At 37.0% G+C, this 16,178-nt stretch overlaps 1 protein-coding gene across 2 annotated transcripts in view; it reads left to right on the top strand.

The window, feature by feature from the left end:
• The window catches only part of UNC79 (unc-79 homolog, NALCN channel complex subunit), a 285,579-nt gene that overhangs the window by 97,605 nt on the left and 171,796 nt on the right, over positions 1-16,178 (top strand). For both annotated transcript variants that reach the window (XM_027869844.1, XM_027869843.1), the window contains exons 15-16: positions 6,116-6,337; positions 7,461-7,688. In XM_027869844.1, the coding sequence (XP_027725645.1) occupies positions 6,116-6,337; positions 7,461-7,688 (450 nt within the window). The remainder of the gene's footprint in view (positions 1-6,115; positions 6,338-7,460; positions 7,689-16,178) is intronic.

Here is a 16,178-nt window from a genome sequence, read left to right as displayed (position 1 = left end):
TAGAAAAGTTTATCAGTATTATATGCCAGTTACATGATGACACGCTTACTTGGGTTCTGGATAATGGATAATGGATAATGCTCTCATGTTTTCCTAGTCACCAGTGGAGTAAATCAGGGCTGTGTGCTTGCTCTTACGCTTTTAGCATGATGTTTTCAGCAATGTTGTCAGATGCCTTCAATCAGGATGAAAATGGCATCAAAGTCAGCTTCCACACTAACAGTAAATTATTTAACTTGAAAAGGCTACAATGGGAGAGTTGGTACACGACTTTTTGTTTACAGATGATTGTGTACTCAACACAACCTCTGAGGCTGAGATGCAACAGAGTATGGATTAATTCTCTGCTGCTTCTGCTAATTTTGGCCTGCCAACACCAAGAAAACAAAACTTCTCCACCATCCAGCACCATATCATCCATACATGGAGCCGTTATGCTGACCACAATGTAGTATTCCTGTGAAACCTGGATGGTATGCCAGTTCCATGTCAGGAAACTAAATCACTCCATCCCATTTGAATTGTCTTAGGAAGGTTCTGAAGATAAGCTGGGAAGGTAAAGTGTTGAACACCGGGGTCCTTTCTCAAGCTGAACTGCCAACCATTCAAACTCTGCTGCAGGGAACACAACTCCAGTGCACTGGCCATGTCATCTAAATGCCAAATATATGTTTGCCTAAAATACTACTTTATGGAAAACTTACACAAGGTGACTGCTCATATGGAGGTCAGAAGATGTGATGCAAGGACACCTTCAAGGTTTTTCTGGAGAACTTTGGAATCAAATGTGAGACATGGGAGACATCGGCATAAGACTACTCTGTATGGCGTGTGTGCATCAAAGAAGGTACTGTGCTCTATGAGCAAAGCAGAATTACAGTAGCTCAAAAGAACCATGAGATATGCAAGTTTAGAAATATCTCTACTCCAGACGTTCATATGAACTATTTGTGCCTGACCAGTGATAGAGCCTTCCGACCTATTGGTCTGATCAGCCAAGTCAGACACACTGTACCTTAACCCCAACATAGTGATGTCATTGTGGTTCTCTTTCGGAGACCAACGGACAACAATCATTGTATTCCCAATCTGTTCCACTAATCTACCTCTCTATTTCTTACATAGTACTACATTGCTATGATGCTTACAGCTTTATAGTATAGTTTGAGATCTAATACTTCTAGCCGCCTTCCTTCTCATTTTTTTCATTGATTCCCTTGTTAGACCTTTTGTTCTTCCAAACAAATTTTGTTATTATTTTTTTTCTAGCTCTATAAAGTAATTCTTTGATATTTTGATTGATATGGCACTGAATAAGTAAATTAATTTAGGTAGTATTGTCATTTTTATTATATTAGCTCAGCCTACCCACAAACAGTTAATAATTCTCCAGTTTTTTTAAAAACTGTCTTTATTTGTGTGAAGAGTGTTTTGTAATTGTATTCATATGTGCATCTTGGCAGGTAGACTTCCAAATATTTTATACTGTCTGCAAATATTTTAAATGGAATTTTCTTTCTATCTCTTCCTGCTGGGAGTTGTTGGTAATATACAGAAATGCTAATGATCTGTATGGGTTTATTTATTATCCTGCAGTGTTGCTGAAGTTGTTAATTGTTTTGATTAGTTTTTTGGTTGACTCTCTAGGGTTCTCTAAGTAAGCCATTATCATTTGCAAAGTTATTATTTTGTTTCCTTACTGCCTATGCTTATTTCTTCATTTTTTCTTGATTGCTAAAGCTAGCATTTCTAGTATGATATTGAATAGTCATGGTGATAATGGATACTGCCCCATGGTAGGGCTTTTCCCAACTACATCCCTAATTATGTAGCACTGATCTATACCCTTCCCTGCTATTTTTTTTTACATTCACCTAGAAATCTCCTCCCTGTGTCCATGATCTTCCATTCCTGTAGGTGCCAGTTGTACTTAGAGATTCCAATTCCTCTCCTCCCAATATAGGACAAGTACACTTTTTAAACATCAAATCCCTCCCAGGCTTCATCCAATGTAAGTTCCTCATCTCCTTTCACTGACCACTACTCTTCACCTGTAGGAGCATTCATCAATGAAAACTCCTTCCATCTCCAAAGTAAGGGCTTCTTTCTTACTGCCCTCTTCTATCTTCACTCCCTCCTCCTCACCTACTTCCCTATAGGCTCTCTTCTTTCCAAGACCGCAGAGGTTACCTCTCTTTCATTGTTAGCCCTGGATTTGACCCCAGCGCATCACACATTCCTCTGTTCCCCTGCTCTCCTCCCCATTTTTTATGTACCCTCCAATATTGAAATGTAATCCCATAAAAACGCATTGATTTACCTGTAGTCAGGGTGTTGCTAGGTTCTTTCCATAATGCCCCCTTCCTGGCTCTTCACTGTTCCCTTTACCAGAATTCCACCTTCATTCCTGTCACTTTGTGTACATTTAGAAGGAAGTATTTTACTGGTCTCCCTGTTGTCACTTTGTTGCTCTTGCTGTTCTGGCTGCTGCATTTATTCACTCCTATGTTTCTGTTGTTTAGGGTGTTCAAGAGGCAAATCTCTTCAGTTCTTGTTTTCTGTATAAAAGTGTTTAAAACTCTTCTTTATTATTGAATGTCCATCTTTTATTTTCCTGTATGGTTAAGCTTAGATTTGTAGGTTAGGTCACCCTGGACAGCATCCTGAGATCCATTGCTTTTCAAAACACATTGTTTCATTTTCTCATGTTTTCTAGTAGGTGGAAAATAATCTTATGTTAATTGAATGTCCTTTTCTTTGTATTTAAAAATCTTTCTTTGATTGCTTGCAGAACTTGTTTCTGTATTGAATTGTTAAATTTAACCACTATCTGTCTTGGAGTTTGCAACACTGGGTTTTTTCTGGAGGCAATATGTGAATTCTTTCAACTGGTATTTCATTTTCTGTTAAGAAGTTCTGAAGAGTTTTCTTTTATTATTTCCTTCATTATAGTGCTAAGGTTTTTTTTTTGTCCTATAGTGTTCTTCTGGGAGACCTTAAGTTTTCTCTATACATCCTGTCTTCAAGATCACTATATTTTGTTTATATAGTTAGTATATTTTCTTTTAATGTTACTGTTTTTTGTTTCTCTTCTAGGTTGTCCTTCACTTCTGTCCATTCTTTCCCAATATATTGTTCTCTTTTGTTTCTTCAGTGAGGTTTGGCATTGCAGAGTCAAATTTTTCTATTCATTTATTATTGTTGTTGTACAGGTCATATATTCTGCTCTTATAATTCTCATTTCTCTTTAAACCACTCAGAAACAGTGTGCTGTTCATATTCTCCTTACATCCCACAGAGTCCTCTGTCCCATCAAATGTTAGATAATTTTCCTTTTATTTTTGACAATATTTATTCATAGATGCCTGAACTTGTTTATTAGATATGGGGGGCATATTTCCTTCTGTTGTTACTATTTTTCCTGTTGATTTGTCTGCTTATGTTCAAGATTTTTGATTTTCTTCTTGATGAAATATTTGGTAATTTCAGTCATCCCCCCCCCCCATTTTCCCTATGACTCACTTTCTGACTCCCTCCCTTCTGTGGTTTCCTTTGGGACTGCATATCGGCTTCTTTTTGTGCCGGGCAATTCATGGTTCTTCAGCCTAGGTTTCTGCCCAAACTGACTTTTGGGTGGTCAGAACTGGGCCCAACTAGATATTGTGTTCTTTCCCTCAGGCTTGGTCAAGTGCTGCACACCCTCCCACTTGCACAGTACCTTGTCCTAGTGACCTGTCCTACTTCCTCTGTTCTTCATTTCTCTGGCCTGGCAGCAACAATTCAGAGCTTTGCAGTATTGGTGCTTCTAGTCTGGAGCCCCTAGCTGGCTTTTGCTCCTGAAGAGCTGTGGCCAAGCTGACTGTTGAGGCCCAGGAAAACTTCTGCAGCCTGGAACCAGGGTCTCTATGGCACTGGAAAGAGGGAGGGAGGACTGGGATGGTTTTTATTGTAATCCTGTGTTGGGTCTTTAGGTCTGCTAGAGCCTCATTGCTAGTAGTGTGGAAGGTGGGGAAGGGGTGTTGAGTGAGTCCAAGGTCAGTAAGCATCAGTTCATGGGTTTTCAAAGTTCTTTTTAAACTTTCTTTTGGATTCTGGGTATCCTAGACCATGAATTTAGTTGAAGTTGCTTTATCTTTGATGTATAGTTTCTGTTTTGGAGAGGTTTGAGAGACGGGTATCAGAAAATGCTTAGTTGTTCATATTGTTGCTTACTTGGTTGGTTGTCCCTTAGTTCTTGAAGAGGACCAAAATGATATCACTATGTTGGAATCAAGATACAGTGTGTCCGACTGTGGCCGATTAGATCATTATGAGCTCAGACGCTCTACCACCGGTTGGGCACAAATAGTCCATATGAACATTTGGAGTGGAGATGTCTCTAAATTTGTGCATCTGTTTTCCTTTTGAGCTTTTGCAATTCTGCTTTGCTAGCAGAGCATAGCGCTTTCTTTGATATGGGCTCACCATGCAGGGTAGTCCTTTGCCAGTGTCTCTAATGTCTCACAATTGATACCAAAGTTCTTCAGAGCTACCTTGAGAATATCCTTGCATTTCTTCTAATGACCTCTATGTGAATTCTTGGTAAAATTATCTTTTAGGCAAACATATGTTTGGCATTTGAACAACGTGGCCAGCCCATCGGAGTTGTGCTCTCTGCAGGAGAGTTTGATTGCTTGGCAGTTCAGCTTGAGAAAGCACCTCAGTGTCCAATACCTTATCTTACCAGATGATCTTCAGAATCTTCCTAAGACGGTTCAAATGGGGTGGAGTGATTTAGTTTCCTGGCATGGTGCTGGTATACTGTCCAGGTTTCACAGGCATACAGCAATGAGGTCAGCACAATGGTTCTGTAGACTTTCAGCTTGGTGGATTCTCAAGCTTTCCCAGTCACCAAATGTAGTGAAACAGGGATTTTTGTTCCCATGCTTTTTAGCATGATATTTTCAGCAGTGTTGTCAGAAGACTTCACTGAGGATAAAAATGGTATCAAGGTCAACTGACACACTGATGGTAAACTATTTAACTTGAAAAGGCTACAAGCCAGGACTAAAGTGAGTTGTGCATGACTTTTTTGTTTGCCCTGTGGATAAGTTTGCAGATGATTGTGCACTCAATGCAGCCTTTGAAGGTGAGATGCAGCAAGGTATAGATTGAGTCTCTGCTGCTTGTGCTAATTTTGGCATAACAGTTAACACCAAGAAAACATATGTTCTCCACCATCCACCTCCATACCATCCACATGTGGAATCATCAGTTACAACAAATGGAGAAATTTTGAATACTATAGATAAGTTCACTTACTTTGGCGGTATACTTTCCAGGGTGATGATGAAGTTGATGCATGCCTTTCCAGAGCTCCCTCAGTGTTTGGGAGGCTCTGAAGGAAAGTATAGGAAAGAAGAGGTATTAGGCTGTTGCTTACTTAACTTAGAAGTAGAAGGATGATTCTTTATCTATTTTTCAAACAATTTATGTAACACTGGAATTAATTGTTCTTTAAATATTTGATACAATTCATGGGTAAATCCATCTGGTCCTACGGTTTTTTTCCTTAGGGAGCTCATTCATGGCTTTCTTAAGCCATGAATTTTTCTTAAAGTGTATTTTGTGGAATTTTAAAAAATTTTATTGAAGTCTATTTCCTGTTCTGTTAATCTGGGCTATTTACATTTTTGTTAATATTTATCCATTTCATTTAGAATGTCAGTTTTATTGGCATATGACTGGAATTGCTTTTTTCTCTCTTCATTGGTTGTGAATCAGTTAACTTAATTTCTAAATGAATGGTATTTGACAACATTTATGCTATTTACCGGAGGATTAGAAAGGTGTCATCACTGAAGGCTTTTCGTTATTATCTCACATTTATACAGTATTATAAAACATTTTCCTTGCAGCAATCCTAGGAAATAGGTAGTACAAGTATTATTATCTGTCTCATAGATGAGGCAACTGAGGCTCAAAGATTTGAAGTTACTTGCCTGAGGTCACATAACCAGTTAAGTGTTGAAACTGGGACTTGAGGCCAACCAGGACTTTTGCCTCCAGTCCCAGTACTCTTTTCACTAAACTAAACTGATTGTACTCAGTGAAGTTTCTAAATTCTTCCCCACAGGTGAGTGTTGCCTCTGATCCTGGTCGCCGAGTTCAGCACCATATGTTAAGCCCATTTCCTAGCCCTTTCCAGAGCCCTCTTCGTAGTCCCATGCGCAGTCCATTTCGGAGCCCTTTCAAGAACTTTGGACACCCAGGAGGAAGGACTATTGATTTTGATTGTGAAGATGATGAAATGAATCTGAATTGTTTCATTCTCATGTTTGATCTCCTCCTGAAGCAGGTACTTGAAGCGAAAGCTTTCCTTCAGTTTACTTCATTTTCATTCATTTTATCATCATAAAATTATAGACTTGTAGAGTTTGAAGAGACATTAGAGGTTATATAGACTAACCTTTAATTCCTGAATTCTTTCTATACCATCCCTGAGAACTAGTTCTTATCTTCCTTGAATTATATGAATCCTATGCCTATTTAAACACTTTGTGTGGCCAGGAACTCACTACTTCACAAATCAGTTCATTTGATTATAATTGTTAGGAAAGTCTTCCATTATTGAGCTGAAATTTGCCACACTGCTCCTCATTGCTTGTCTCTGAGGCCAAGCAAAACAATTCAAATCCCTCTTCTGTATGGCAGTCACAAAGGACTGATCTTAGACTCTGAATTGTTTTCAAAAGGGAACTTGCAAAAGTATTTAGAACAATAGCAGCTTCACTGAAGTAAAATCTGAGTTTCTCTGGACCTCTCTTTCCACTTCCTTAAAGGGAGGGGGTTGTAAAATGAGCCTCCCAAACTGACTACTTATAAGAACAATGCTCAGTTAAATGCTCGTGCTCTGCTCCTTTAATACTTGTGAACTTCGAGGATTAGGGATTTCTTCATTAGTGTGGACAGACTCTCTTCCCTCAACCCTCTAAATGCCCTGTATTAGTATTAGATATTCATGAGTTTCTATGAACAAAGATAATTCTCACTGTCAGCTAACCTTCTAGTGAAAAGCCTCTCTGCATTGGGCTAGTCTGGTTTTGGGATGACACACAGTTTGTCACTGTTTCCACTCTCAAATCTTTCTAGCTGGGTAGGACCCATTAGTGCTTATTCTCTAGTAGAATAGTTTCCAAGAGCCCAGGGTCATATCAATGTCACAGTGAGTCTGTTTGTTTAAAAAAAATCTTTGCCATTACTCTTAGTCACACATTGCTTTGGTATTATATTACCATAAATCCCCAAATCAGAAGTCATAGAAAAGAACATATATTAATCTGCTGTAGATAGCTATATGTTCGATCTTTGAATAAGGATTATACAGGGTACCAGAGGGTGAAGGCTACTCCTGGGGGGAGTGTGCAGAAATCATTAGACAAAAATCACAAAATTCTCTCCTTTCTTCTTGTGTCCTGCAGATGGAGTTACAAGATGATGGAATCACCATGGGTTTAGAAAACAGTCTGTCTAAGGACATCATTTCTATTATAAATAATGTCTTCCAAGCCCCCTGGGGGGGTTCTCATACTTGCCAGAAGGATGAAAGAGCTATTGAGTGCCACTTGTGCCAGTCAAGCATCCTTTGCTATCAGCTGGGGTGTGACCTCCTAGAACGACTGGCTCCCAAAGAAGAAAGCCGACTAGTGGTAAGCAGCTGAGGAAAGGCAATGGCTCTAAAGGTCTGTCTCATGACAGTAAGCACCCTGAACACTTGTTTAGTTCCTTATAGCTTACAAAACACTATTACATTTAATATGTCACTTGATCTTCAATTAAAATTTATTTCAATACAATAAATATTCAAGAAATTATTATATTGCATAGCAGTTCAGAAAAAAGTATACTTTTCAACTCAGTAATGAAAAATGGTCACAGAAATGTATGCAGAGGAGATTTAGGTAAGACATGGTCCCTGCTCACATGGAGCTAATTGAGAGGCAACTTTGGTATTCAGAGCCCTCCCCCTTTCCTCCCCTACTACGTTTCCAGTCTTTTTACATCTCATACCACCTCTTATCTACCATGAACTCTGCAATCCTATGACATTGGCACCCTTGCTGTTCCTTTTTTTTGTTTTTGTTTTTTAGGCAATTGGGGTTAAATGACTTGCCCAGGGTCACACAGTTAATGTCAAGTGTTTGGTCTGAGTCTGGATTTGAACTCAGATCCTCCTGACTTCAAAGCCAGTGCTCTTTCCATTGTGCCACCTAGCTGTCCCACCCTTGCTGTTTCTTGAACAAGACAATCTGTCTCCCAAACCTGGACATTTTCGTTGGCTGTCCCTTGTGCCTGGAATGCTCTCCTTGGTCATTTCTGCCTCCTGCCTTCTCTGCCTTCCTTCAAGTTCCAGCTAAAATCCCACTTTCTATGGGAAACCTTTCCCTATCCCTTTTAATTTTAATTTTAGTGCTTTCCATCTGTTGATTATTTCAATTTGTCCTGCATATAGTTTGTGTGTATTTGTATGTTGTTTCCCCTTTTAGACTGTGAGCTTCTTGAGAACAGGTACTATTTTTAACCTTTCTTTGTATCCTTAGTGCATGGCATAGTGTTTGGCATAGTGTTTGGCACATAGTAGGCACTTGATAAATCCTCAGTTTCTTCTTCTGGAAAATGGAGATTACAGTAGCACCTATCCCATAGAATTGTTGTGAAGATTAAATGTTGATAACATATATGTGTGTGTATATACATACATATATATTATATATATATAAAACATATAATGATGTTCTATAAATACTTGCTATCAATAAGGTAACAAGAGACATGTAACTAATATGCAATAATACATGACAAGGTACAAATGAAATGTTGTGTGAGATGTTCACAACTATTTTATGAAGTCAGCTTTTCATAGTGATAGAGTATTAGTCTGGGAGCAAGGTTCAAGTCCCACCTCTGATAGAAGAGTGCTGAGTTTGGAGTCAGAGAGTCTGGGTTTAAATTTAGGGTTTACATCTCATGTTTGTGATTTTAGGGAAGTCCTTTAATCTCTTTGGTCTCACTTTTCTCATCTGTAAAATGAGATTAGATGGCCTCTGAGGCTTCTCCTCGCTTTAAATCTGAAAATATGAAATCTACTGTGTGACCATGTGAAAGGTCATTTATCCTGTCAGTGTCTCAAATAAGGTTTTTTTTTTATCAGTACTATCTTTTACTTTAAACACTTTCCTTTTTATTATGAACTTCACAAACAACAACAAACATAAATATTTTCCCTTACAGAAAACAGAAAAAGAGGACAGAATATTAAATCATGAATCTCTACTTTGAGTAGCTTGGTTTTTTTTTTTATATTTTAAATTTAACATAGGAGTTCCAAACCTGCTTCTTTGTGTCCCCTTCTGAACTTCTTTTTGTTCTCTTCTGCTTATTTTTATTTTATTTTATTTTTTGGTGAGGCAATTGGGGTTAAGTGACTTGCCCAGAGTCACACAGCTAGTGGGTGTTATGTGTCTGAGGCAGAATTTGAACTCAGGTCCTCCTGACTTCAGGTCTGGTGCTCTATCCACTGTGCCACCTAGCTGCCCCTCTTCTGTTTATTAAATACATACATATATATGATAATACACTTTTCTTTTCTGCCCTTTTAGAGTATCACTATCAGTAAGCTACCTACTTTTTACCTAACTCTAACCGGTCTTCTTGAAATGAAAGTTGTTTTTGAAAAATAAGTATGCTCATTCAGTAGAAATTCAAACATTGGCTATGCCTGAAAATATCTCACTCAGAGCCTCTAGTCCATCACCCTCTCTACTAAGAGTTGGAGACATAATTTATCATTATCTTTTGGAGTCATGATTAGCAATTGCTTTCATCATAGTCATTAAGTCTTTCAGTACTAATTTTACTTATAATATTGTCATCATATAAATTGTTCTCTTGGTTCTCATGAGGTTTCTCTCAATCCATCCCTTTTGTCACTGCAATAATATTTCATCACATTCAGAAACATGATTTGTTCAGTCATTCCCCAATTGATAAATACCGGTTTGTTTGTAGTTTTTTTCTTACAAAAACTGTTGCTATAAATATTTTGCACAAATTAGTCCTTTATGACTAGGATCACTAGGTCAAAAGGTATACTTAATTTAGTGAATTTCTGGTTTTAATTCCAAACTGTTTTGTAGAATGGTTATGCTTTAGAGATCTACCAATAGTCCATTAGTGTGCCTATCTTCTTATAGCCTCTCCAACTACCATAATTTTCCTTTTCTGTCATCTGATGGATGTAAAGTAGAATCACAAAGTTGTTTCAGTTTTCATTTCTTTTGTAATTGGCAGTTTGGTACTTTTTTTCATATGATTCATGATAACTTGCCTTTCTTCTTTTGAGAACTGCATGTTCATATTCTTTGCCCATTTATGTATTAGGGAATGGCTCTTATTCTTATATATTATATCAATTCCCTATTCATCTTGGATATAGGACCTTTATCAAAGAATTTTGCTGTAAAGATTTTTTCCCTTCAGTTAACTGTTTCCTTTCTAGTTTAATTATTACTGTTTATGCAAAACCTTTTTGATGTTATATAATCACATTGTCTATTTTATTGTCTGTGAGCCCCTCTATTCCTTTTTTGCTCAATAACTCTCCCTGTACATGGTTGTGAAGGATATCTCTTTCCAAAACCCTTTAATTTATTTATAATATGTTCATTTATAACTAGGTCATATATCTATTTACATCATGTTGTATATATATATATGTGTATATATATATATATATATATAAAATATGAAATGTTGGTCTAAACCTGTCATACTACTTTCTAATTTTCCCAGTGGTATTTTTCAGATAGTGAATCCTTACTCCAGTAGCTGGAATCCTTGGGTTCATCAACTACTATATTGCTATATTTGCCTGCTTTCTGATTATTTTTAATTTTGTAAAGTTTATCTATTCCATTGATCAAAGTTTTGATTTTTAAATGAATACCAAACAGTTTTGATGATTACTGCCTTGTAGTACAGTTTGAGATCTGGAATTGCTAGGATATCATCTTTCCCACTTTTTTTCATTAATTTTATTTTTAAAAACCAAAAAGAATTATATTTGTATTTTTATTTTTAACATCACTTATATTCTCTACTTTGTTCCTTCCTTTCTCCTGGAGAACCATTCTTTATAATAATGAACAAAAAAAGAGGAAGAAAAAAGTTCCATAAAACTAATCAACATATCAAAAAGTTTGATGTTATATTTATATATGTTATATATCACATATATTATGTGTAATATTTCACATCAGTGGTCCCTCCCTTATGCAGAGGAAGAAGGGGAGGTATCTTCTCTTTGGGGCCAAACTGGCTTATTATAATTTCATAGCATTCACCTACGATTATTTTGTTATTATTGTTCTTTCTACTTACATTATTATAGTTATCTTGTATATTTTTTTTGGTTCTGCTTACTTTACTTTGCATCAGTTCATATGTCTTCCCATACTTCTTTCTATTCACCATGTTCATAATTTTTATAGTACAGTAATATTCCATTATATTCATGTACCATAATTAAAAAAATTTTTTTCTCTAGTTACATGTAAAAATAATTATTAATATTAGTTTTTTTTAAATTTTGGATTCTCAATTCCTTCCCTCTCTCCCTTCCCCTCTCATTGAGAAGGCAAGCAATTTGATATAGATTATACATATTAAGTCATACAAAACATATTTCCATATTAGTCAAGTTGGAAAAGAACACAGAAGAAAATTTAAAAAAAAGAAAAAGAAAAACCTAAGAAAAATAAAGAAAGTAAAAAAGTATGTTTCAATCTGCATTCATATTTCATCTTTTTTTTTTGTGGAAGCAGATAGCATTTTTCATTATAAGTCCTTTGGAATTGGCTTGGATCTTTGTATTGTTGATAATAGCTAAGTCATTCACGGTTGATCATTCTACAATATTGCTGTTACTGTGTATACTGTTCTCCTGGTTCTGTTCACTTCACATCAGTTTATGTAAGTCCAGGTTTTTCTGATATCAACTTGCTTGTCATTTCTTATAGCACAATATTATTCCATCACAGTCATATATGACAACTTATTCAGTCATTCCCTAATTGATGGGATCCCCTCAATTTCCAATTCTTTGCCACCACAAAAAGAGCTGCTATAAATATTTGTACATATAGATCCTTTTTCTTTTTTTTTTTTAAATCTCTTTGGGATATAGACCTAGTAGGGGTATTGCTGGGTCGAAGGGTATGCTTGGTTTTATAGCCCTTTAAGAATAGTTCCAAATTACTCTCCAGAATAATTGAATCAGTTCACAACTGCACCAACAGTGCTTTAGTGTCCCAATTTTCCCACATCCCCTTCAACATTTGTCATTTTCCTTTTCTGTCATATTAGCCCATCTAGTAGGGGTGAGGTGGCACCTTAGAGTTATTTTAAAATTTGCATTTCTCTAATCAATAGTGATTTAGAGCATTTTTTTCATATGGCTATAGGTAGCTTTGATTTCTTCATCTGAAAACTGCCTGTTCATATCCTTTGACCATTTATCAATTGGAGAATGACTTGTATTCTTATAAATTTGACTCAATTCTCTATATATTTGAGAAATGAGGCCTTTATCAGAGAAACTTGATCTAAGATTTTTCACTTATGATTATTGTATATTTCCCTTCATGCTGATTTTTCCCATTTATCCTTCTTTCTCCTCTCCCCCAGTTCCTCCTCAAAATTGTTTTGCTTCTGACCACTACCTCCTCCAATCTGCTCTTCCTTCTATCAGTCCTTGCCTCTCTTATCCTCCTCCCTTCTTGCTTCCATGCAAGGTAAGATAGATTTCTATACCCAACTGAGACAATTCTGATGATAGTGAGGTTCAAGCATTGCCCGTCACCCCAGCCATCTTCCTCTCCAGTGTAAAAGCTCTTTTGTACTTCTTTTATGTGAAATAATTTACCCCATTCTTCTTTTTCCTTTCCCTTTCTCTCAGTGGATCACTTTTCCTGACCCGTTAATTTTATTTTTTAGATATCCCATCACAGTCAAATCACACCCATGCCCTTTAGGTTCATGTATACTCCTTCTAACTGTCCTAGTAATGATAAAGCTCTTGGGAGTTTTAAGTATCATCTTCCAATGTAAGAATATAAACAGTTTAACCTTAATGAATCTCTCATGATTTCTCTTTCCTGTTTACCTTTTTATGCTTCTCTTGAGTCTTGTATTTGAAAGTCGAATTTTCTATTCAGCTCTGGTCTATTCATCAGGAATGCTTGAAAGTCCTCTATTTTATTAAATATTCATTACCCCCCCCCCCGAAGTTTTGAAGGTTTTTTTTTTTTTTTGTACTCAGTTTTTCTGGGTAGGTGATTTTTGGTTGTAATCTTAGGTCCTTTGTCCTCTACAATATCATATTCCTAGCCCTATGATCCTTTAATGTAGAAACTGCTAAATCTTGTGTTATACTGAGTATGGCTCTAAGATATTTTAATTGTTTCTTTCTGGCTGCCTGCAATATTTTCCATTTGACTTGAGGGCTCTGGAATTTGGCTGTAATATTCCTATGAGTTTTCATTTTGAGATCTCTTTCAGGAAATGATTGGTGGATACTTTTAATTTCTATTTTACCCTCTGGTTCTAAGCTAGCAGGGCAGTTTTTCTTGATAATTTCTTGAAATATGATATCTAGGCTTTTTCTTTATCATGGCTTTCAGGTAGTCTAATAATTCTTAAATTATCTCTCCTTGATTTATTTTCCAGGTCAGTTGTTTTTTCAATGAGATATTTCATATTTTCTTCAATTTTTTCATTCTTTTTTATTTTGTTTTATTGTTTCTTGATGTCTCATGCAGTCATTAGCTACTGCTTGTCCAATTCTAATTTTTAAGGAATTGTTTTTTCAGTGAGTTTTTGTACCTCTTTTTCCATTTGGCCAATTCTGCTTTTTAAGGAGCTCTTTTCTTCATTGTTTTTTATGCTACTTTTACCATTTGGTCTATGCTGTTTTTTTTAAGGTGTTACTTCCTTCAGTATTTTTTTGTGCCTCCTTTTGCTAAGTGGTTGACTTTTTTCCCATGATTTTCTTGCATCATTCACATTTCTTTTCCCATTTTTTCCCCTCTACCTCTCTTATTTGATTTTTAAAATCATTTTTGAGCTCTTTCAGAAATTCTTTTTGGGCCTGAGACCAATTCACATTTTTCTTTGAGGATTTGAATGTAGCTGTTTTGACTTTGTTGTCTTTTTCTGAGTTTATGTTTTGGCCTTCCCTGTCACCATAGTAACTTTTTATGGTCAGGTTCTTTTGTTAGTTGTTTGCTCGTTTTCCCCGCCTATTTCTTGACTTTGAACTTTATGTGAAAGTTGGGCTCTGCTCCTGGGTTGGAGAGACTACTGCCCAAAACTTCTGGGTTTTTTTTTTTGTGCTATTGTTTTCAGAGCTAGTCCTGGGGGTCTGTAAGTTTTCAGTCCTTTCAAGGTGATATGATCTAAGGAGATTTGTGGTCATTGCTCTCCTGGCCTATGCTGTGGTATGTGAACAACCACAAACACTCTTTTCTACATGCTCTAGTGTGCTAGTGCCCCTTCTTGCCCTGGGACTGTTACTGGAACCATTTATGGGCAATGCAACAGAGTTCTTCACCCAGTGCTAGCAAAGGGTCCCCTGTAATCTCCTTCTGACCAGTTGTCCAACCTCCTTACTGTCTGTGGTCTGAGAATTCTGGAAACTACCACTGCCATTTTAGTAACTCTCCCAAGGCCTGCTGCTAGCTTGCTGGTATGTGGCCTGCCCAGGCCCAGCCTATCTTGGTGTGGCCTGTGCTGAACTGTTCTTTGCTGTTACCCATGAAACAAATTTTTGCTGTCTATCTTGAATCTGATCCTTATCAGAGATGTTTGATACACATTTTCTCTCTGTTGACTGGTTCCCTTCTAATCTTAGTTGAATTAATTTTTTTCATGCAGAAGTTTTTCATTATCATATAATGCAAATTATCTCTTATTTTTAGTCTCTTCTTATCTCCTTACTCTTTCATATAGGCATTCAGTCCCTCTGTCCTAGAATTTGTTTTAAGTGTTGGATTGCATCTCTTTCCCCAACCCCTCATTGGAGAAGCTTCTTGAAGGGTAGGACCAGTGTCTTTTCCACTTTTGCATCCACAGTGTCTCAAACAGTCTTTGTACGTAATAGACCCTTATTAAACTTTGAGTTAGATTGAGTTCCTGACTCCAGGCCTTTGCACAGACAGTACCTCCCATGCCTGGAATGCTCTCCTACATCACCTTCCTCTCTTAGTATCCTTCAATTTCTTCAAGGCTCAGCTAGGAAAAAAAAAAGTTTTAAAGAAGAATGTATCTTATACCTTTTATCTTTTCAATGCTCCTTTTATGATTAACCTTCTCCCAATCTACTTTTTTTCTTCTATTTCCCTCTTTTCTTTTTCTGTTTCCATCTACATCCCTTTAGAACTTAGTTTTTCTATATCAGAATCTGTATGTATGGGTATATAGGTGTATATGTATCTGTTCAACCTTTGTTTATTTTGATAAGAGTGAGGTCATGCAATGTTTACTCCTCTCACCCCTTCTTCCATATTTGCATACTAATTTTCTTGGGTATCTCATTTATGTTTATGATCACGGAGCCTGTTCTCCAACCATTGGCTCTCTTCCAGCTCAGCCCTCCCTGCCATCTTACAGGAAATAATTCCTGTGAAGAAGGTGCCAGCCGTACCCACCAACTGCCAATCAGTTGCCACTCAAAGGGAAAGTGGGTCAGCTTAGCTGAAGCAGGGAGAGATGGGAAGCTACATGTGTCTGGCAGGCTGAACCATCACCACCACCTTTGTTCACCATCTCCCTTCAAACTTTGATGGAGACGGGGACCTGAACCCAAGAGCCTTTGGAATTAGCCATGCTTGCAGCACAATGCCTACAGCCATTATTTCGGGAAATAGCCCTTGAGCAGCCTAGTAACTGCTATGCAGTTGTTCTTGTCACATTTATTGAAACCCTAGAAAACAAAGTTCTTGTCACCAAAGTCCTTGACAAATTCAGCATCAGAAACTAATATGATCTTAATAATTGGAAATAACATTAAAGATTTAAGATTTAAGAGGCATTACTATTTGCTTTGCCACTGCACTTTAAGGACCATAGGACCTTTCCATCTG

The sequence above is a fragment of the Vombatus ursinus genome, unplaced genomic scaffold (assembly GCF_900497805.2).
Source record: "Vombatus ursinus unplaced genomic scaffold, bare-nosed wombat genome assembly UNPS02014794.1, whole genome shotgun sequence".
Taxonomy (NCBI): domain Eukaryota; kingdom Metazoa; phylum Chordata; class Mammalia; order Diprotodontia; family Vombatidae; genus Vombatus; species Vombatus ursinus.
The sequence above is the reverse complement of the archived record's forward strand: the minus strand, read 5'-3'. Positions and strand labels throughout refer to the sequence as shown.